The sequence below is a fragment of the Brachyistius frenatus genome, unplaced genomic scaffold, assembly GCF_029030835.1.
Source record: "Brachyistius frenatus isolate BFR_SWC_R1_liver_20210118 unplaced genomic scaffold, ASM2903083v1 Contig_86, whole genome shotgun sequence".
NCBI lineage: Eukaryota > Metazoa > Chordata > Actinopteri > Embiotocidae > Brachyistius > Brachyistius frenatus.
The window spans coordinates 51,854-76,098 of record NW_027210685.1 but is presented as its reverse complement, the minus strand read 5'-3'; the positions used below and the strand labels follow the sequence as shown (position 1 = coordinate 76,098).

Here is a 24,245-nt window from a genome sequence, read left to right as displayed (position 1 = left end):
CTGATAGCTCACTGCTGCTTTGTGTGGGTCCAGAGGTTCTTTAAAATAAACACCTGACCACCCTCCACCCTTTTAACAGCGCTCCATCTCGTAAAAGAACGCCGGCCCTGTTAGTTTACAATCCACCCGGACCTGATTGAAAACAGAGCCCCTGTTGGCCATGCACACGCCTTATGTCTCAAACTGACTCTCAGGAAAGCGTAACTGATTTATTGAATTGACAGGGCAGCTCTGCCTCAAGCCAGATGAATTCCCAAGGACATGCTGTGAAGAAAACCTTAATGAAGGCAGAGCTGCTGTATCTCACCCAGTGTTTTATGCACAAAGCGAGCAGGCTGTGTTCAAATGTTCAAATGCCACTTCTTCCTGATCCTCAGGCCATTTACCTTGAAAACAAACATCTCTCCTCGCAGCATAGCAACCGTGTCAAAGTTCCCTTCGCAGATATTGGGTCCGTAGTGATCCGGTCTTTCGGTGGTCCTCGGGCGGTCAGGGTGCCGAGGAGGCGTTTGAGGTGGCCTGGGCTCCGGGCGACGGGGTGTCACTGTGGGCAGGGCCTGAGTGGGGCCGCCGTTCGGCTGACCTTCAGGCAGAGACAAACACAGTGGGTCAAACTGAGGGGATTACCAATGGAAAAGAGCGTTACCATGCACAACGATCACGGCTTGTGATGGGTTGCGCATTGAAACGCCTTCAGAAAACTGGACACGCAGCGCAGACTCCTCTAATAGAAACGTTGCTTCCTCTACCAACGTTTTTCAACACAGTCGGTGAATATGCTTCTTTTGAATTCAAAACCACATGTATAGGATTTTAAGTTAAAAAAGATAATAAAGAAAATTGCCTTCTATAATACAGTTGTCACTTTGTTCTTGTAAAACTGCATCCTTACAGGGTGTTTAAATCATGCGGACACAAACTGTGGACTTTTGCGCTTTGGGCATTTTGTTTTTGGGTTAAACAAACCGGACACCAGAAAGTAAATCTACAAAAACCGTACCATAGATCTGCTGTACGCCCCTCCGGTCATCTTCAGGCAGCTCGAAGTTCTCAGTCTCCATCCATTGGTAAAAGGGAGCCATGATGGCCAGGGGGTTGTTGGAGTGCTCTAAACCCAGGGCGTGTCCCAACTCGTGGACTGCGACCAGGAAGAGGTCATTACCTGTTTGAACATGGGGCAAGTCAGCAGAGGGAGGGAGATCTACATTTTTTCTCTTGAAGACCCATTCCAGTGAAAATCCCATTTTAACCTTGTTAACATGTCCACGCAGAGTCTTCTCCATGCTTGAAGACATGACATTAATGAAATAAGAAGTCACCGTGAAGGCTGAGGATTTCTACTTTGGAAGGTTCAGACAGGCAGAGTTTCATGGAGACAGGGACTACCTACATATTCATCCATCTGTGCAAATTGAATTCGGGCAAAGGTGTAACGTTACATTAAACTATTTTAAGGCGTCAGGATAATTTAGTTTTTTTTGGAAAAGAAATTCTAAATATGTAACTTTCATGAATCGATTTTAATCGATAGCAGGAAAGGAACAATAATCACCAAGCAGGACTTGTCACAATCATGAAATGTTAGTTGAGGAGAAACTGTCATACAAATAATTGCAATTTACAATTACATTTTCTTTTTCTGTCCATTTTGTGCCACTATTTTGACCCTAATCATAGTTTGATAACACACATATACAACTTCGGAAGAGGAATGGAATGAATGAATTCTGATTGTATGTGGATTGATGCTCATCTAAAAGTCACTGGTTGAATATTAGAAGTTAGATAGAGATCCGTGCCCCTAAACCACAGAAGAGGAAGCGGCAACACAAGATGACATCATTAAAAAAAAAGTGCCAATCAAACCTCAAAAACTAGATAATGACGAGGAAATACTGATGTTAGTTTTATCCAGCTGTTTTTATAAACATGAATGGAAACGATTATTCTCCAATAACTTTGATCAGGTAAATATGTAATAACTGTGACAGACCTAAAAAGGAGGAGATATCGGAGTTTCGACCACAGTAGAGTGTGTGTGTGTGTGTGTGTGTGTGTGTGTGTGTGTGTGTGTGTGTGTGTGTGTGTGTGTGTGTGTGTGTGTGTGTGTGTGTGTGTGTGTGTGTGTGTGTGTGTGTGTGTGTGCATTCATGCTACACAAAGAGGAACGTCCATATGCAGCACATCCATGTCACACACATGTTCATGAATAAGGACTCCTGTTCTTTGATCTTAGTTGTGATGTCAACAAAAATCCCCACAAATGTGACACCGAGGTCACACACAGGCACGCTAATGACCAAAGATCTGAATCAGGATACATTACTGTCACTTCTGACCAATCGAGGCCTGCTGTCGTGAGGTAACAACACTGTGACACACTGACCACTGCATCAACTTCCTCTGAACACAAAAGACTGCTTGCAGTTTCTTTTGAAAAAGTAAAAAGGTTTAGATTTGACCAACATACTGTATCTCTATCGGTCCATTTGTGCAGAAAAACCAGCTCACAGCTGGCGGCTTCCCCTCAGTCAATACCTCTTTGTTGTTGTTCACCCGGGGTCCTGGCCTGACTGAACTCTGAACCTGCTAGCCATTTTGTCTGCCTCAAGATGGGCCATACTGATTGGTCAGATTTGCACCGGTGACATCATAGTGTTGGGAACCGTGACCTCACGATGTCACTGCTGTGCGTGCGAGAGAAGAGGTGGGGGTGCCCCCGATACTCCGTCCTTGTGCATCTCCTCCTAACAAGGATGCAACAGTTCATCTCCGCCACCGTCTATAATTTCAGTCACATGAGTGTCCTCACGGTGAGCCAAGCTGCAGCGAACACTCAAGGGGACAAGACAGCAGAGGGCAAAATAGAGCGCGAGAGATAGCCGAGGAAGAGGAGAGAGTGAGCACCGAGAGCAGATAAAGAGGCCTTTGTGAGGTAACCGTGACAACCATTCAGTTTGACAGAGAAAAGCAAGAATAAACTTCAAACGTCTCAGCGCAGTTAGAAGTTCAGCCAATGCATCTACTGCTAATTCTGGCTAACCCTCCACGCACACACGTTGTCAGCGATGTCCTCTTTCACCTCTCCGAAGCTTTCTTCCCTTGTTTACCGAGTCTGACACTTCATTCATCAGCAGCAGGGGAGTCCCAGAGTAGAAAACAACCGGCAGACTAAAGCAGCACCTTGACAACCAAAAGACACTTGCCAAGTCTGTTCTGCCCTTTTGCCAGAAACGTACTCTCATTCGTCTCATGTGATCGCAAAAGCTTCAGACCTCTCATTGCCACCGGCCTGCAGCGGTTCATGTGTGAGCTGTGTGAGTAACTTGGATAAAGTGGAAAAGCTGGTTTTGTTCGACCATCTGGAGCAGAAAGGCTGATTAATCACATCGTGCGTCACAAGGTTTACACCTCAAATCCAGAGCTGCGTAGAACTGTTGGTCAAGAAGAGGCGAAGAAATGGATTCAATGGACTCCTGCTTCATCTGAATTTTTCATGACTAACTATTGATCGCTCAGCTGCTTTCGTTATACGCTGTTCAAAAGGAGGTCAGAGGTCATTTAGTTAATGGACACTGCAGCTTTTTTGTTTTGTGTTTTTTTTATGAGTAGTGCTCATATATTGTAATATATTACCTTTTTTAAATGGAAAATTATGTCCCAAAGGGAAAACTTTGTACAAATATTTTTTTAGCAAATTCAAAATACAGTTTTCAGTCTGTTCAGCTCACTTTTCTTTTTCTAAAACAATTGTTTTAAATTTTTGATCTATAAATCGGTTATTTTAAAAAACCCAACTAAAAATAAGAGTTTTTTTGACTAACAATGTAAAACTATTATCCATATTGGATAATCCTGACCACCCTCTCCACCACCTGCTGCAGGGACAGAGGAGCACTTTCTCCAAAAGACTCCTCCAGCTCCGCTGTCACAAAGACAGATACAGGAGATCATTCCAGATACAGGAGATCATTCCTGATACAGGAGATCATTCCTGATACAGGAGATCATTCCTGATACAGGAAATCATTCCAGATACAGGAGATCATTCCTGATACAGGAGATCATTCCTGATACAGGAGATCATTCCAGATACAGGAGATCATTCCAGATACAGGAGATCATTCCTGATACAGGAGATCATTCCTGATACAGGAGATCATTCCAGATACAGGAGATCATTCCCGATACAGGAGATCATTCCAGATACAGGAGATCATTCCAGATACAGGAGATCATTCCCGATACAGGAGATCATTCCAGATACAGGAGATCATTCCAGATACAGGAGATCATTCCCGATACAGGAGATCATTCCCGATACAGGAGATCATTCCAGATACAGGAGATCATTCCTGATACAGGAGATCATTCCAGATACAGGAGATCATTCCTGATACAGGAGATCATTCCAGATACAGGAGATCATTCCAGATACAGGAGATCATTCCTGATACAGGAGATCATTCCAGATACAGGAGATCATTCCTGATACAGGAGATCATTCCAGATACAGGAGATCATTCCTGATACAGGAGATCATTCCTCATACAGGAGATCATTCCTGATACAGGAGATCATTCCAGATACAGGAGATCATTCCTGATACAGGAGATCATTCCAGATACAGGAGATCATTCCAGATACAGGAGATCATTCCTGATACAGGAGATCATTCCAGATACAGGAGATCATTCCTGATACAGGAGATCATTCCTGATACAGGAGATCATTCCTGATACAGGAGATCATTCCAGATACAGGAGATCATTCCTGATACAGGAGATCATTCCTCATACAGGAGATCATTCCTGATACAGGAGATCATTCCAGATACAGGAGATCATTCCTGATACAGGAGATCATTCCAGATACAGGAGATCATTCCAGATACAGGAGATCATTCCTGATACAGGAGATCATTCCAGATACAGGAGATCATTCCTGATACAGGAGATCATTCCTGCCGACCACAATAAGTCTGTACAATAACTCACCTCTGGCAAAATCCATCACATAACAATAACACTGTTATCTGTGTTTCTTGGTTGTTTGTATATAATATATATAGATATATACTGTACTGTATATACTGTGCATTTTATATTTAATATTTTTTACTGCTATTTTATTGCTTTTTATTATTCTATTATTATCTTATTGCTTCCTGTATGCTGCTGTAGCGAAAAAATGTCCCCTTGGGGATTAATAAAGTAACTACCTAACCTAACCTAACCTAAAACCTAGAGGTAAAGTAGCAAATCTTTTTACAACATATTTGAGAAAATAAGCACATGATCGTTGCTTTATAGTAATAAAGCAACGATCATGTGCTTATTTTTGGCAATCAGCCAAATTTAGCAAAATTGTTGCTGTGGTAGAAAAATGACTGTTCTGATCAATCTGAGCTACGTGAGCCGAAACAATGACCAACGCAATTGTCAAAAAAGGCAGAGTCGACGTTTCAGTAATAATGCCGATGGACGGCTGTAAACATTCCAGAGTTAAATCGAGACAACATCTAACTAAAGTCAAGACCGGATTGTAATTTGCTTGGACTTTGCTTTTGAGCCGTGTAAGTAGCTCGGTGCAACAAAGAGACCAGTCTACTGAACCCCCCGAGTGGAACACACTCCCACTTACAGTGGCATTCAACCATCCCTGTGATCTGTCCTGTAACACATCCCACACACAGCTGATCACACACACACACACACACACACACACACACACACACACACACACACACACACACACACACACACACACACACACACACACACACACACACACACACACACACACACACACACACACACACACACACACAGCTGTGTCAGCTGTGTATATGTAGATAACAGGGCAGGAAAGCCCATTGTCCAAAAAAATCCCTCTGGAGTCAGCGGGGTTAATGGGTGCACAGCAAGAAGAGGAACTCTGAAGACTTGTTGAAGATGAACAGATTCTCTCAATCCTCACTGCTGCGTGTGATTGGTTTGGTCGACATTTGTGTGAAGAGTTTTAATTGGGTTTAGGGTTCATCTTAAATAAAATGTAAATGCTGAGCATAAAGCATTGAGGGATGATGTTTTAGTCTTCAAAAGTACAGAAGTACAAATATCCTGTGTGTGCAATGTGTTCACACATCGGCGTCTGTCAGTGCGAGGCTCTTAACAATATAAATAGGGATACATTTGACAGCTATGCAGAGGTGCAGTTGGGGAAAAGACTTTGTGATGTCACCCAGCGTCCACTTTGAACTTTTCCAAAGGGAGGCAGAAGAGCAGAAGCTGACAGATGAGAGATGATGTAGCTCGCTGAACTATGGCAACTCTGGTTAGCCACAGAGGAAAGCCACGGGGACAGCTGTTTACAATCTGTTATATAGATCCGTTACCACCTGAACAACATCACACACTGCTGTAAACTATTCAACAGCTGAAAGTGCACAAAAACCCAGAAATCCACCGTTTACACCTAAATGTTTACAACAGCTCCTCCGTAATATGTAAACCCTTCAGAAGGGCCGGATGCTGAACCTCGACTCTTTTATCGTACAGACCAAATTACTTGTGTATACCGAAAGATACTTTGTTGTTCAGTCCCAAATTTTGCTACATCCACACGCGTTCTTGTTTTAAAATGCATAACCTTCGCTCTGTTTACGCAGGAGTAGCTCTCATCAGCACCAGGGAGTCACAGCCATTAATCTTACGCTATAATGCCTTATTTTACAATTCTAAAACGAATTTTCCGCCACACACCTGTCAGCGTTGCATGTGCTGCAGTAACTGCTCTTCATGTGTGGCTGGTGAGCTCGCGCCTTTGAGGCGTTTACGGAACATTGGCAAATTGTATTACCTCGCATTAACTTGCACGTGAGGCCTTAACGGGAAATCTGTTAATTGCAGCTACAGCGAACGCCTCGGGTTCTGTTCTCCCCGTCTAAACTGCAGGCAAACGAAAGGTTTGTACTTAAAGTGTGACGTCACTTCTGGGGAAATCGGGTCTCAAAATCGGTATCGCAAAAAGGATCGTTCAGGAAGCGGCGTCAAGGCCAAGGCCAAGGTCAAGGTCAAGGTATGTTATAAGGAATCTTATAACATCAACATGTTTTTAAAAGATACTGAGCCCTTATGAAAAACTCCATCACATAACAAGAAGCTTAAACACAAACATATTGTGCAACTCAACTTGTGTAGCAAAACATCCGCCCACCTTAAGCCCCATTAGATGTTTTGTTTTTGTCTCCTTAGTCCTAACAACCTCTCCTAGAAAGGTGTTCACTGTGCATTATTGTGTTTGGGACATTTCCTGCTGTTATTTATGCTTTTAAACTCATAACATTTGTTTGTCGCAAAGGAACATTGCCACTGAAATCCCTAAAATCCACAATTCAATACACATACCACATCATGGACAGAAACTATTTACCATGTATGTTCTGGTTCCCGATGGTCCACGGTTCATCAGAGTCAAAATGTGTGTCCCCACCCATGCCAGGTCCAGGGAAGTAGGCGTGAGCTAGGAAGCCCCCCTCCCCATCAAAAGGAGAGCTGTCTCCGTGGAAACCTGAGGCGAAGAAGATCATGATATCGGGCTCCTTGCGGCGTCCATATTTGATCTCCTGGTATGGGATTTCATCAAAGGTCAGTGGGGTAACCTTCTCCCAGACTCCAAAGGCCCGCCGGATTGCCTCATACGAGTTATACTCTCCAATTTTGGGAGTGTAGTTCTGAATACTGTGGGAACAAAGAGGGGAAGAAGAAAAAAGTCTCAAAGGCCAGTGACCCATATCAGTTTGAAGTAGTTTCAAAAGCCGGAAAAATGCGGTCTTTCATTTTTACACCGGTGGCAATTTAAGAAGTTTGACAAGTTTGAGGAAGATAACGGGGCTAAAAGGCCGGTTTTAGTTGGGTTGAGGCAAATTTAAATAACTCCAAATTCCACGTTTCGTGCATAATATTTGGCATCGACTGTACGGTGGTAAATTCATTCTTCATTCAGAAACCAAATTCTGCCTTAAAGATTGGACTTAATTCAGTCCCGACTCGACATAAGATTCTTTCACAGTCGGCAACTCCAAGTTAGATTGTGCTGTTAGATTTCCTTTTTTTCTGACCTGTAAGTGAGGTGGCTCTTGTTCCATTTATGTCCGGTGAGGGCGTAGCGTTTCCGACGCACGTTGGTTTTGATCTGGCCTCCGAACTTGTCAGGGACGCCGCAGCGGGGTCTCTTCATGGCGCTGAAGGAGTTCAAAGAAGTGATATGTTTGTGTGTGTGTGTGTGTGTGTGAGTGTTGAAAAGATGAAGCACCCGAGAGAAGAGATGAAGAGGAGCACGACGTTACAACTCCTGCTTCGTGGACGTCGGTGCATTTTTGTTGTTGTTGTTTAATTGAAGGTGCTGTCAGGAGCTGCAGCGCTGCTGGGTTACTGAGCCCACCTCAAACAAGTAGGGAGAACGTGCGCCTTACGGCGGCGAAAACAATACCCATGCTTTTGTTCCACTGATGACTTTTTTTCTACATTCTAGGCCGAATCATCACACTGAAAACGGTTTAACTAAAGTCACCCACAATGAGTTGCCTGGCAGTGTACCGGGGGGCTCGTTTATATTTTCTGAAAGTCTAAATGTACAATAACCCGAGTTAAGCCCCGCTGACCTGATGGTTTGAGAGTCCATCTGTCCGGTGACCTCCAGCCCGTAGAAGCGCTGCATGTCGCCGATGGCGTTGGACAGGATCTGAGCTGACCGCATGGTGGACATCTGTCTGCTGGCCTGAGGCAGATAACCGTACATCCTCAGCCAGGACTGGAGGCGGAGAGGAAGACAAGACATCGTTAGAACAAAAGCCGTGTAAACAATTCATGTAATCTGATGCAGACTCGCTGGAATCTAAACTCGTTACTGCAAAATAAAGATTGATCCTAAGAAGGAGTGTGTTCGCAGTAAACCTTTAATCCTGGACAGTTTACTCCTCGTAGACAACCCCGGGAAGTTAAAACAACTTTTCATGAGATCAAGAGGTGAATCCTGATAAGAGAAGGGCAGAGCTATGGAAACAGCTGCTTTATGAACATACGGACAGTTTGTGCTGAGTACAGCTGAGAGCAATGAACTGAAGCACTTAAGACCATGAAGGTTGTCCTCTTCTCAGTTTCAGCTTCTGTAATATGATGACATGACGGGGATTTGCTTCAATCACAGGTTTTGAGGTGAAAATGACACGTATTTGTTCTGTTGATCTTGAACGAGAGCACATTGTTTATTTAAATGTGTTCTGCACCGAATTGGGTTGCATTTCATTTTTTGGAGAACGCAGTGAAACCTACTGTGTGTCTGACTGCGCTGTGGGAGGATGTGACTGGGAGGGTGTGTGAGGGGAGGGGGGGGGGGCAAGCTTAAAGGAGAAAACGGGATACTTGACCCAATCACAGATGACGCAAAGTCCATCCCACCTGTTATGTAGAAACCAAATATGCACACACACACACACACACACACACACACACACACACACACACACACACACACACACACACACACACACACACACACACACACACACACACACACACACACACACACACAGAATATCCCCCAACATGTTGGGAAGTGTGGGACACGAGATACTCCTACACACTCCCGATGGTGGTGCAGGGACTGTACCAAGTCGTGTGTTCTGTGTCTTTGTGCAGGTCTGAAGATCACGCCCGTTTTTCGCAACGCAAAACACAACTTGATAAAGGTTTGTTGACTCAGCCACTCCTTTAGAGCCACAAAACCAACTCACCTCTTTCATTTTCTCTCTCAAAGATATGTTGGCCAATATATGGTGAAACGTTCTGTACAAAACATGTGAAAAAATATGCTTGTAGTAAATTCCTCTGTTGGAGTCTGTTCTAGTTATTTATTTACTGTTTTAATGCACTGATGTAAGGTAGAATAAAAATAAGCAGTAGAATATTCTACTTCTGTCACATATATTGGTCAAAGGTGTCACAAGTTTTTGATAACCACATTTGAGGGATCGGCTGAAATATCAATATTGGAATTTCTTTACTTCCTTAAATTGGTATCGGCATCAGCCCTTAAAATACATTATGGCAGGATGTAATAAAAAGGGCAAAGATGTGAGCCTGCCAGCTGATGACACATTGTTTAAAGGTACCAGTCCAGACACTGATAACACCCCTTACAGCAAAAATAAACATGTGATCACACGAAATGACAAATGAAATTATGATGAGAACCATGAAAGTGCTCCAAAACCACATGTTTACCGTGGGCAAAATACATGTTTCACATGTGCACAATCACACGTGTCATGTGGTCACATGAGTTTTTGCACACGTGAACTTCATGTGGTTTTTCGGGAAAGTAAAAACCTCAACCTGAGCACTTTTTGTCCCACATTTCCCGCAGGTGAAAAACAACACTCTGCCTTCTTTTGTCCTTCCCTTTCCATTACACAGTCCTTCATGCGAGTCGTCATTATGAGGTGAACACATAATACCCGATCGATCAATCACTGTCAGTAGCTGAGCTGAGTCTGACAGCATCCCGTCCTCTCAGATCAATTAAGGTAGCAGATGATGACTGTCACCCATTAAACACGCAGCCTTTGTTGAAACAGCAGCTTTTCTCTTTTCACATGAAGGTTACGGTTTCACATTGAAATTCTGTTTGGTTCTTGAACACCAGTAAACAGCGGCAGGTCATAGGGAAAATATCAATTAGTTTATTAACCTGAAACTTAACAAGTCTCCCGTCCAGTGATATTCTGGTAGTCTTCCATCAAAGTTAGAAAACAAGTTCATACAAAATGTATTTCAAAAAATAAATTGAATCACTGCGGAATTTTTTTTCCAAATTAAATTCAGAGTAAAAACACAAGTAATTAAATGAAAGGCGCAGCGCGGTGAGGTAAACTCTCTGTTATGCTGCACCTGAGGCCTCGGGTCTTTATACTCAATCCGCCGGCCAATCAGGAGGTCAAGGATGGAAACCCAAAGTGTTTGGGCCCTCGGGCTTGGAGACGCGGCAGCTCTCCTCCACACGTTTCCAGAGACACGCAGCTCTGTGCTTTCTACTGCAGCAGCTTCATTCACCAACACGGTCGCACAGGTTTTAACTGATGACTGCTGTAAGTTTATACTCAATCACGTGGTTGTCCACATTCAACGTGTGTGTGTGTGTGTGTGTGTGTGTGTGTGTGTGTGTGTGTGTGTGTGTGTGTGTGTGTGTGTGTGTGTGTGTGTGTGTGTGTGTGTGTGTGTGTGTGTGTGTGTGTGTGTTGGAGAAGGAAGAGGGTGCAGAGCGGGCTGAACTGGACGTGACCCTGACCCACCTCAGCCTTACGATAAGGAAGTGCCAAACACGCTGACTGACATGCAGTGACACCCCCCCCCCCACACACACACACACACACACACACACACCAAAGCAAACATACACTTCCTGAAACACTATCTAAATACTAACCCCTCTCTCTCTCAAACACACATGCACTAACTTAAAAGAGAGAAACATGTGGCAGGGTTCTCAAAACACTCTTTTCTTCTCAAGTAACAAGTTTTCAATATTAAGAAAAGACTAAGAAGATGACAACAACAACAACAACAACAACATGAGTATATCAGAAACAGCTGTTGACTGTAAATGGCAAAAAGCAGTTAAGCTTTGACTTGGTGACCCAAAAACAATCACATAAAATGCTCTACTGAATGTAGTTTTGCCTTTTTGGTGCTCTGACAGTGACTCATAATTACAGTGAACCCTGGTTTTTCGCGGGGGTTACGTTCCAAATAGAAACCGTGATAGGCGAAATCCGTGAAGTAGTAACCTTTATTTTACAATTGAAATAGATAGAACTGGACATTAAATATATCTACGTTACATATAGTCGTAAGGTGATTTCAATGCACGATGCAAATCCGTGAAGCAGCGAGACCGTGAAAGGTGAACCGCGTTATAGCGAGGGTTCACTGTAATACTATAACCAGGATGCAAGCAGCGTGTTTATAACCTAATGAAGGAACTCAACTGCAGCTGCTGACACCAGAATGGAGAAACATTTTAATTGTGTTAATTATAAAAATCAGTTTATGCACTTAAATTTTATACATAAAACAAGTAATTTAATAGTTTCTCCAACTCATATCCAGCATACCAACTATTCACCTCCACGCAGCTGTGCCGATGGTTCTGAATCACTAATAACTCCACAATCGAGGTCATGTGTTCGGTTTGTTCGGTAAGTGAGAATCCATTAAAGGTCCTGTATTGAATATATTCTGTATAAATTCATATTTGCTTTTTTTCTGATTATAAACCAGGTCTAGGTGCGTTATAAATACTGTGGAGGAGTCAAAATGCTCAGTCCACAGAATAATGCACACATTCGGCAACTGTGACATGGACAAGCCATTTTGACCGAAGGTTTGTGATGTCACAACCTCGTGCTCATGTTATATGTCCTCCCTCGACGCGTCCCAAACACTGATGTTGATAAAAACACAGAGCGGTCATTTCATCGCGGAGCTACAAGAACAAAGAAGAAACAAGAAGTTGGACTGAGCACTTGTCACTCAGAACAGTCAGCCAATCAGGAGACACGGTCACTGACATCAATATCCTTAAAGATACCGACACAAAACAGCCTGTTCTTGGGAGAGAAGCTCAAAACAGAGAGATGTTCCTCAAACAACAGAAAGATCGTCTTTTGGAAGTCATGACTGCAACTATAATAATATGGGACCTTGACTTCCTGTTGCTGCGTTGTTAACAGTGACACCAGAGTTATATTCACCACTCAACAATTGGATCCCTCGATTTCACACAAACGTTGGTGAAAGCAGGTTTTCTTCTTTTTATACTTTTCATACTTTATCAGCTATCGCTAGCAAGTGTTGGCTAATTAGCACGCTGGTTGAAAACTGCCCGTCTGGCAGACTTGCTTTAAAACGAAAACCCTGAACGAGGCGTTCGGTTTCACTTCATGGCTGCAGAACTGAAATGCACCGCCATCTTCAGTCATGACATTTAACTTATGTTAGAGCACCAAAGCACAGTTTCATGCATAGCATTAAAAGCAACATATTTATTCTGTTGACTTAGACTGACACAGATGGGTTTAAGGAAATAAATGACGTTCCTAAATGACAACAAACACGTCCCCAAAAGACAGAAAATCTTTCAAGAACTGGTTAGTAATGACCATTATTGATTGTCGTTTCATTTCAGCTAATGCCGTTCATATTTCATAGTGCCTGGAGATAATGCCAAAGCACGTCGCAGTGCTGTGATGTACCCAGTAATGGTCATTCGACCACAGCGAACACTGAGGAAGAAACGGCAGGGGCACATTTCCAACTCCTGTCTGAAATCCAATGAAAGCAATTAAAAGAAAAACCGAAGCTTTTGTCCTCCCGACGTGAGTCTTTTCACTCTGCAGCCAGCGTCTCCCCGCGGCTGCAGGGGTGACGCTGATGAAACGGGGGGGTCGCCTTCATGTCTTCAGATGTTTGTGCCTTTGAGGGGTGTGTTTGTGTCCGATGTTGTCTCTACACAGTCTTTCTCTGTCCCGTCCTGCACAAGTATCTACAGCGGGCTGTTGTCGGGAACAAGGGCAGAGTTGCAGAGCTGTTAGGAAGACGTATGGAGGCGTGTGAACCCTCAACCCCGTCCTCTAAAACAGTAAAGCACTTCAGTCTGGCTGCTCACCTTCCCTCGTCAGCCGGGCTGCATACAAAACAACACGAGCAGTAGGAGGGCTTGTGTGTGTGTGTGTGTGTGTGTGTGTGTGTGTGTGTGTGTGTGTGTGTGTGTGTGTGTGTGTGTGTGTGTGTGTGTGTGTGTGTGTGTGTGTGTGTGTGTGTGTGCGCGTGTGTGTGTGTGTGCGCGCACGCTGGGCCTCGTCTATTAAATGGTCTTTCAAAGAGTCCTTGAGCTTACCTGCCAAAACCAGACCCAGCAATATACAAGGAGTTGTAAAACCTGCCAGTGTGTGTGTGTGTGTGTGTGTGTGTGTGTGTGTGTGTGTGTGTGTGTGTGTGTGTGTGTGTGTGTGTGTGTGTGTGTGTGTGTGTGTGTGTGTGTCCACTACAATGTCAGCCAAGATACTAACAGAGCTTTTATTCCAAGGCTTGGTCTGCTGCCATGTCTTACCCCCCAACGTCCGACCGAGAGGACGGATCAGTAAATGGAGTCTCGAGGAGAAAGAGAGACGGAGGAGAATTCAAATTGTTCAATTTGAAGATTTGACCGAACACGCGCGGCGGAGTCGAACAGATTAGAAACGTCGCTGTTTTTGAATGTTCCACGATTTGATCAACTGAAGTAATCAACAGCTTATTTTGCTACCTGATTGATGGTTTTAATCAAGTGAAACAAGTGCAACCTTCAGTCTGGGTCTTTTACACATTCATGAACATCCATAATATTCCGCTTCTTGCCAAACGAGCTCACACAGCGCTGATTAAACAACAGGCCACGTTTCACAGCACTCAGTTTTGACATCTGTTGTCTGGCGTGTCCCGACCAGTGCAGACCCGCCGTGCTCAGTGAGCAAGGCGTGCCCAACAGGAACTTAGAGACTTGTCAAGCTGGCTAACTTCCTGTTTGACCTCATGCTAAACTGAGTGGGGATAGAGTCGTGTGGATTATGTGGACTTTCTGAATGTGATTGTGAAGGATGTTTTAAATGCTGCTGGCAAAATGAGTCCTGTTGCGTTTTGTAAAACCTTTCGCGTGTTTGACGGAGACAGACAGCCGGCGGGGCGGGACGGGACGGGTCGTCCAGGTTCAGGTCTGACTTCATTATCAATTAGCATCCTCACCACTATTAATAAACACAGGTCGGGTTTGGTTTTCAGCAGCTTGGAGGTCAAGGTTTGTCCATTTGTCACCTAATTGTAGGCTTTGATTGCGGTTTTTTTGTTTTTTTGCTGTCACAAGTGTCGATACGTTCTATTTCGTTCCTTTCAGGGGGGGCGTGAGGTCCCGTCGGCCGACGTCTTTTCCCACAAGACACCGGTAGGTGAGGCATTGCTTTCATCTCCTTCAGCCACTGTTTTAGAGCGCCTGAGACTTCCACCCGTCGAGCTCTACGCTAATGGAGATCAGATTCTTCAACCGTGTGGCTCTTTTGGACTTTCTAAATGTCATCAGGCCAAATGGATCAAATTTGACAGTGAAGCGCGTCACTTCACCTCCTTTTTTCCACCATTTATCCACCATTTTGTAGCCGCTACAGTGGAGTCCGGGATGTAAACGTGTGTCAACGGGGGTTTATTTAAGGGGAAGACAAAAGCGCTGGAGGTTTAAATATTCTTCACTTTCTCTGGTTGTGATCGTGAGCTGCACTTTTTTGCGAGCCTTTCGCTCTTTTTGACGTTCCTCGCGCCAAACGAGAGATTATCGGCGCCGCCACTAAATGATGAAGCGCCGCTGCTCGCTGCAGTCCCGTCCGCACATTTTAGACACGTAAACAAAGAAAATACCAACATGTAGAAAAATAATCTCCTTAATACGTGCTAGGAGGTAGCTCGTTGTCCCCTGTCTCATCTTCCCGTTACTGGAGCAATGTGAGTCTGCGTGGACGTGGTGACAGCCAATCACAGGGGAGGAGGTGTGTGTGTGTGTGGGGGGGGGGAGGAGTGGGGGGGTGTTGTCCAGTTACGTGATGCAATAATTGAGCGATTAACCGTCCTCTCGCCACCATTTTCTGTTCTTGGCGTTCCTGGTCGTGTCCACGTCTCTCTCATCGTCTTTCTCCGCTATTCACAAGTTTTCTCTCACAGCTTTCTCTCCTTCAGACAAGAGGGCCCATTGTACTTCCTGAGATGCCTTGGAGTCCCGGGCCGGCATGCCTGCGCACGGTGTGTGTGTGTGTGTGTGTGTGTGTGTGTGTGTGTGTGTGTGTGTGTGTGTGTGTGTGTGTGTGTGTGTGTGTGTGTGTGTGTGTGTGTGTGTGTGTGTGTGTGTGTGTGTGTGTGTCCCAGTTAGAGAACAGCTGTCACATTCAGCCATCACATGCTGCGCAGCTGAGACTGGCCACTACCGTCGACATCAACTTTCTCCATCTTTGTCCCTCTTTTATAAATAACTCCATCACAGATTTCTCTCACTGGGAGGTTTCCCCTTTTTTTTTCTTTTTTTTTTGGATCAAGATTCATCCGATTCTTGTCCCGCGCTCTCTAATAATCCCTCTCTTTCTCCTCCACTCTTTTAACCTCCCACTTCGTCCTGTTTTGTCCAGACAGAGTAGGAGTCGAGGTTTCAAAAAGAAACGTGGACTCGTGAGTGACGACCGGGACTCCAGATGAAGTATTAATTACGTGATCAAACTGTACGACGGGTGTTTAACCAAATGATGTTTTGCATATTATTTGATATTATATGTCAATTATGTCGGAGACCCACTCGGCTCCCCTTGTATCCAAGACAGCACGACTCTGCAGCGTTGTGCGTCACCACCTAATCACCCCTGAAATTCAAGCCTAGTTTCTGTTCACACATAAAAAAATTCTATAACCTCTATTATCACCGTTGTGGGTGAAAACAAAATGTTCTTGTCGGACTCCAGAGAAACATTTATCTGCCACAAAAACACAGCGTGACCATTAGTGATTTCATAAAAGCGGGCTCTCCCCTCCTATAAAGATGAGTGGGAGATTAGCAGGCCCATCAACAAACAAACAAACAAACAGCATGAGTTCTACTTTAACTTCCCGAATAACACTCACAGTCTCGTCTCACTCTCGGCCATATTTGTCAGGCCGTCTTGCAGCATCACGGGTTTTCACTGCAGCTGATCAGGATGTGGCCCAAAACTCCTGACGATATGGAAATGTACACTTCCTTCATATAATAGTACAAAATGACCGCAAAGTAAAGGCCGTTCCGTCACTCCTACACGGTTTTAATAATTCAACTTTGAATGTGAACAGCAGTGACAAAAACAAAAATGTCTTCTTATTACAATAATAAAAAATACATGCACTATTAAACAACAGGTTTTCAAGGGGCTGTTGTGCCCTCATTATTTTGCCCAACACGTTTTGTTATGAACTAAATAGTTTATTCAGTAAAAGAACTGCCAGAGGAAAATAATATATATTTATCCTTGACTAGATTTTCACACATTCATACTTTTCAACAGCGATTTTTTTTTTCCAGCAGAAGAAAATCCTCTTTTAAAAGCTGTCAAGCGTGATTTCTCTCATCCCAAATGCAGTTCATTTACTTTTGTTATATCATTAACCATATTTTAAGTTTAAGTTGTGTCCGAGATGCACATAAGAACTGCATACTGACAGACATCGCTGCATGTATGGAGCAGTCCACGTCTTAAATCGATAACATCGGCCATGCAACTCTACAAGCTTACATGCTGAGGAATTTCTCATCAGTCCACACTTTGGGAAACCCTTTGTCTTTAGTGCACACACACACACACACACACACACACACACACACACACACACACACACACACACACACACACAGCTATGTTAATAGCCCATCAGAAGGTGTTGTAACCTGACAACCAGACCCCCCCCTCCTTCCGGTCACTGAGTTTGGTAATGCAAGCTCACCTCTAATGACCGGGAGGTCTCCCTCCGTCAGACAACACACAAAAGCTCCACCACTAATCACCTTCCTAAAGGTACGAAGCCTGCTCTTCAATTCAAACAAACAAGATTCCTGGACAACTCGACTGCACGAACAATAATGCTGGTTCGAGTTCCAACTCGTCATTCTGGCGTCTAATGACACACCCAAATAAACATTGAATAAATGAGCACCTTTAATGGTTAAGAGGTAAAGGATCAAGAGACTCCGTCCCAATACAGTTCACTTTACAATGGCTGCTATGATCAGTACAAGAGTCCATCAGCATGTGTATACACATTCATTCACATTTTAGGGACAGGACTCCCAAATTCTAGCACAGTGGTCATTTAAGAAGGGTGCAAAGTGTCGAAATAAAACATCTCCGATTACTACATCAAGTGGGAATCCAAAAAGAGGAAATGAATTCTATATGTGAGTATATATTTGGCAAACTGGTAAGGGTAATAAAGTAGTGCCATGTATAGCAGTGATGTTCACAGAAACACCTGCTGTGCCTCCTACAATATCACTGCTGTGGTTAGGGTCCTATTTATGTAGTCTGCACAACTGCCAGTAAACATACCTTACTAATAGAATTGGAAAAATAATGTGTGTGGTAGTCAAACGTAATCAATAATAGTAACATAAAACAGATGCTGTGCACTGGATAGTCCAGCAATAACTATGCTATAACTATAATAACAACTGTTACTGTAAAGAAGTGCATTTGACACTAGAATAGCATTGTTACGTGCTCATTTTATTTGCTCTGATTTTTTCCTAAAGCTTGTTTCCTAAAGCTGTCACACTCTTTCTACGATGCAGTGGAGAATCTCTAATCTTGTGACACTGCTTCCCATCCGTTATTAAGTCCGTGACCAGGATTTAAACGGTCTGAGCAGCCCAAAAAAAACACACACAAAAAACGCTGCTGTGCTTTTTACCTCTTCGTTGAACGCGCTCTCATCCTCTGTCCCACGCGCCCCGACCGCGCACAGCAACAGCGCGAGGAGGGTCCGTCTCCAGGGCAACCAGAGGCAGCTGTCCCGCGAGGTGGAGGCCATGGTCCGGGCGCCGGGAGAAATCAGCCGCTCGGAGTGGTTCCCTCCCGGCGGTGTAAAACGATGCCTCTGGCGAGTTTTGACTCGCTGTCCTGCCCGTTTGTGCGGTAAAAGCCCAAAATAAAACTCTGCAGTGAAACTGTTCCCCAGAAATAATGATAAAACAGCCCTCAAGCGAGCACGTGCCTCCCGCGAAAGAGCTCCATCCCGGGTTTAGTTACATCTGTGACCCTCCATGAATCTCTCGAGTTATCGCTCGTGTGTAAGTACACAAGTACACAAGTACACAAGTACACAAGTCCGCACAGCTTGCTCCTCGGAGTTTTGTAAACGCTGTTGGCAAAGTGTCACCTTTCTTCGGTCACCGCGCTGCTATCTGACGCGGGAGCTGCCCACGAGAGCGCACGTGTCATTAAATGTACATCAAAGCCTGATTAGTGAGCGTGAACGTGCACTTTGCAACATCGTCTCCAGCAGCGTCCGCGATCAGCAAACCGGGTTTACCGCAGGAAAGCTTCAGCGCGTCGTGCGGGACTGCTGACATGTTCAAACCCGGTGAGTTGATCAGACTCTCCTGGTCGTGATAATGCCCGAAGGACCTGCAGTGAAATTCACCCCGAGAAAGTTTCAAGCGTTAAAAACAACAAAAACGATGAAGCCAAAGTTCACCACACTTCACCGACTCCTTCAAGGACCAGACGCGGTCAGCGCACGCGGCTGCTTCACACCGCGACCTTTCCTTTATAATATATCTGTGACGCTTTCTTTGCCCTTTACGTCCGGTTTTCCCTTTTACCGGAGGAAATCCTCTCTGAAGCCGGTACGAAGCTGGCTGCTGTCAGTCCTCTGGTCCTGAAGCAGGCTGCGTGTCGTCACCCTACCGGGGCAGGTCGGACAGTGATCCGCCGGTCGCAGTGTTTCGGTACCAAGCGTGGAGCTGCCCGCGTCAAGCTTTATACTAATAGTGGGGACTTCCTGTCACGACTTTCAAATTAAAATGTAGGCGTTGTCTTATCCTTGGCTGTTGTAAAGAAAACCAAGACTAAACAGGCAGCCTATCTGTGGTAAACTAATACAGTAAGATCAAAACAATATGATATTGTCCTTCTCAAAAATGTCCTTGTTAACCGTAGGCATGTTCGCCATTGCAAACTTTTTCTTAAATTCATGGGAGCACATGGAACACATCAATTGGCTTATTTGATCAACGCAAGAAATAGTTGAGCGACTCAGAAAGAGAAAAGTCAACTCCAAACTACAAAAATGTTTCTTCCGAGGTGTGATTATAGTTTGCCTTTTATTTTGAAGGCAACCTATTTCCGGTATTGGCTTTTTCTGACCACTACAATGCTCAACCGGACGGATGGAGGTGGAAGTGGGGAGGCATCGGTGGAAGAGCCGACAAGAGCTTGTCCTTCCTCTCCAAACCCCCACCCCTTTCACTGATCCAATAGACCAATAGAAACACGCGCACACGCACACGCACACACACACACACACACACACACACACACACACACACACACACACACACACACACACACACACACACACACACACACACACACACACACCCTAAGTAAAGTGGGCTTCTTGATCAGATAAAAGGTGGCTATAAAACCACCATAATGTGTGATGAGGTGAGTATAGACGTACTATTTATCCACCAATATGAAGATGTTATTACTGTAAGTTTCATTCAGGTACACAGGATGTGCACAGGTAGGCTACAGTACACTTTGTGTTAACAAGTGCATCATTTATTTCTGATTCTTTGTCATGTTTGTAAGCAATAAAAAATAATAATAATAACAGAAGCACCACTAACTGCATGTTATTATTAGGCTATATAAATCTAAAACTTTGAAATCAGTATTAAGAATTAAGTTGCAAAGTTTTGTTTCGAAACTAAAAAACAAACTCAAAATGTGTGAAAGTCAACATGCGCTCAGAGAAGCACGTCATCAGTCGATCCGATTTGTTGCTCGGTGTTCACATAAGGCAAAATGAAGGAGCTACTTGCAGTATGGGAATTCACAGATCAAAAGCAAAACAACCACTAAATAATCAATAGCCATGTCTGGAACGTGTAACTTTCCATTTGTCATTCATTGTTAGACAGAAACGTTTCTTGCATTCAAACCCAAGGCGTGACGGCTCCCTGTCTTCTTAAGCCGCCAGGATACCATATTTATTATTATTATTATTATGGTATGCTTTGGAGCGATTCACACTCACCCAATGCTTTAAATGGAAATTAATTAAAATGAAAAAAACAGATTTATTTCCAGGTTAAAGAAACTGATGATGAAGGCAAAAAGCAGCAGGTCAGCACACATGTTCTTAAAAATAAGAACTTCACACCTTCAAAATCCCCACAGTATATCATGTTGGCCTGTTTGCTGACTTTATATATTCATAATGCTTACTTTGTTAGAAAACGCATTTTATCACCTTGGGTTTTCCACTTTGTCATCGTAAAGATCAACACCAGCTGTGTGACTCATTCTGCTCCTGGTCTTGTTCTCCAGGCGAGCACTTTCTTCGGGTTTGTTACAGGTAAGGTCAACGAGGCCATCTGTCACTAATGATTTCAACTGTCTTGGCATGAATCAACCAAACACGGGGAAATCCCCAGCTAACAGTGCACATCTTGATAGATTTATTGTTTGTTTTTTTAAACTTTGTCTCCCAACAAGAAAAAAGTGTCACATTTACACAATGATCCTTAAAAGCACTGACAACCAGCTTTGTAATATGTGTTATTATTGTTTTCAAAGTTAGATGCAGATTTTGATGTTAGCAAATCAGAACATTTCGTTGTACTTTAACACAATTCCAGTAAAACAAATAAACATGCATATTTTTACAGCCATTCATTCCTTTACATGCATTTGGACAGATGTACGTTATATATTTAAATAGCCAAAGTGCCTGATATTCAAAGTCTAGTCCTGTCGTGTGGGCCACCCGGTAGAAAAGCCACCTGCCAGCCCAGCCAGTAAACCTGCTGATGAGCACGCACACACACACACACACACACACACACACACACACACACACACACACACACACACACACAGAGAGAGAGAGAGAGAGAACAAATGAGTGCATGCACAGTATCACAAGCCACAGGTGAACCCATAAACATTCGTGGCTTGAACTCAGGCTCTCATGATGATGATACCAGTCGCAAACACCAAACATACAGTAATCACTTCATCTGAAACTGGCCTCACAGCGGACTCAGACATTTGGTTGCTTTCCTTAATAATGGGGGGGAAATATAATAAGCTAATGCACATGGTGGATCACTTTGAAAACAAAATATGCAAAACTTTCTGTGATAACTGACAGAAAGTTTGACATGGGCATGACTGGCAGGTAAATGCAAATCAAGGTGTTCATAAGAATTGCAAATGTCAACCTGGCTACCAGCAGAGGCACAATTTATTTACAACAAAAAATACAGTTACTGATTCCTCCAGGCTTTGACATTCATTCATGTAGTAAGATGGGGAAAAAAAAACATAACAATATATACACATGTAAGGATTGTCTTGTTTCAACAGGTCCACTTGATTTTCTTGATGTACCACTGCCCTCTGTTGGTGGGAATAGTGCCATGCCACAATAAATCAAGTGCTGTACAGTATTTATCAATAGTCATCCAATAAGCTTCAATCAAATACAGAAATAACGTTGTCTCTAATAACGATGACTCATTCATGAATTTGTATAAAAAATGTAAGTGCAATTTCCAATAATGACAATAATATTGGTCTATAATTTGATACAAGTGTGTACAGTATTTGATGTTGACAAGAGATGCAACAGGTATTTTTATCTGTCTGTCTGTTGATAGTTCCTCTTTTTCATTTTGAATATCACTTGCATCAACTTCCCATAAAGCTGTTCACCCTCAACATGTGTCGTCACTCGCTTTTATCCTGCTGGCACATCAGTTGTGTTTTATGTGTTCTTCTCAGATGGCATCATTTCAACAGGAACTCAGCAACATGCAACGGTAGGCGATACTTTGACACCAGAACCACCTAATTCAGCAATCTGTATCGATGCTGACATTAGACCTGAGAAATATATATTATTTATTTAACTAAGTATACAGAAATGACTTGTGTAAATCCATGCAGTGTTATATTCCCAGTAAAGATCAATACATGTTCTGGGTGTTGGTACTTCCTTTTATGTCTGTTTAAAGGGCTTTTAATACTTTGTTTGTTTGTTTTTCTTTTTTTCTTTCTTTCTTTCTTTCTTTCTTTCTTTCTTTCTTTCTTTCTTTCTTTCTTTCTTTCTTTCTTTCTTTCTTTCTTTCTTTCTTTCTGTGTTCCATTGACAGAAATTGAAATACTTCACTGTGTCACTCATTTGAAGATAGTTTTCTGAATGGTTCTTAATGGTGTTGATTTTGGTAACTTGTAATGTGTGCAGGTCTGCTGCTTTATGAAATAGTCATACAACATGTTTTGCATCCTAAACCACCGTGTGGTTTGTTTGTCCCTGCCCTCTGAATGCAATATGGCCCATGGATGATTTCCTGCATTAATGTCCTACCAGCAGCAGGATATACTGTATGGTATTAGCACCTCTGTTTTATTGAAGCTGTAATACAAACAGAGTTTGGGTTAAAGTAGGTAGCCTCTACGTCATTGTCAGAATAAGAAACGTAGTACAGGCTATGGAATAATTATGGTTAAACAAAACGTTGCCTTTTGGTTTGAAACAGGAAATGAACATTGTTTCTTTATGGTTGCAGGTAAAATTATGGAAAAGTCATGGTCATGCCTGTTTAAAAAGGCAGACAAACAATGGTCCAATTATTTGTCGACTCGCCCATCCACACTGACCTCATCTCATGGCTTCTTTACTGTCTCCTCACTTCCTCCTCTGCTCTCATCATAATTACTGTGAGACAAAATACAACTTTAAAACCAAAATGACAGAGTTACGGTACTGTGGCCTTGACGGGGTGCTAAAATAAAACATAATTCTGAATTTTAATGAGATACTTGCACATATGACCGATGGGGTCTTTTTATTTTTTTAATGGAAGGCAATTTCTAGCCAAAGCTAATATAGTCAGAATGTGCAAAAACATTTTCCCTTTATATGAGCTGCCAGTCACAATATTTTTATCGCAACAAAACTGCTCAGGATTAAGGGTAATTTTCCAAAAGACGTCCTCTGAAGTATGCACCCCGCGTGGATTTGGACAGTTCTAGCACTCACAGACATCTGGGAAACAGATCTGCTAATTCCTCAAGTTTGGATTCAGTCTTGGTGATTTACTGTTAATTGTGATGTTCTATGTCTGAAACACGTCAGCAAGGATATTCTAATAAAACAAAATGTTAGGTCTAATTGTGTTCACTTCACAGGGTAAAGTGGTGCCTTCTCGGGTGGGTGGTCCTGTCTTTAGTGTCTGACGTTGAAATGACCTGTGATAACTGTCCAAGTAAGATGCTTTATTACATGGATTTTATGGAACTATTCGGATTGTGTATATCTTATATCAACAAATCATGAATTTACTCCAGGAAA

The 24,245-nt window shown here is 43.2% G+C and overlaps 1 protein-coding gene across 1 annotated transcript in view; it reads right to left on the bottom strand.

Annotated features, from left to right (window-relative positions):
• Nucleotides 1-18,764, bottom strand: part of mmp15b (matrix metallopeptidase 15b) — a 29,727-nt gene extending 10,963 nt beyond the window's left edge. Inside the window, exons 1-6 of the mRNA XM_069709829.1 lie at nt 18,567-18,764; nt 8,666-8,814; nt 8,123-8,245; nt 7,435-7,742; nt 1,001-1,162; nt 387-583 (exon numbers count right to left, since the gene is read on the bottom strand). Coding sequence (XP_069565930.1) covers nt 387-583; nt 1,001-1,162; nt 7,435-7,742; nt 8,123-8,245; nt 8,666-8,814; nt 18,567-18,686 — 1,059 coding nt within the window. The 5' untranslated portion in view covers nt 18,687-18,764. The remainder of the gene's footprint in view (nt 1-386; nt 584-1,000; nt 1,163-7,434; nt 7,743-8,122; nt 8,246-8,665; nt 8,815-18,566) is intronic.
• Nucleotides 18,765-24,245: the final 5,481 nt, after the last annotated feature.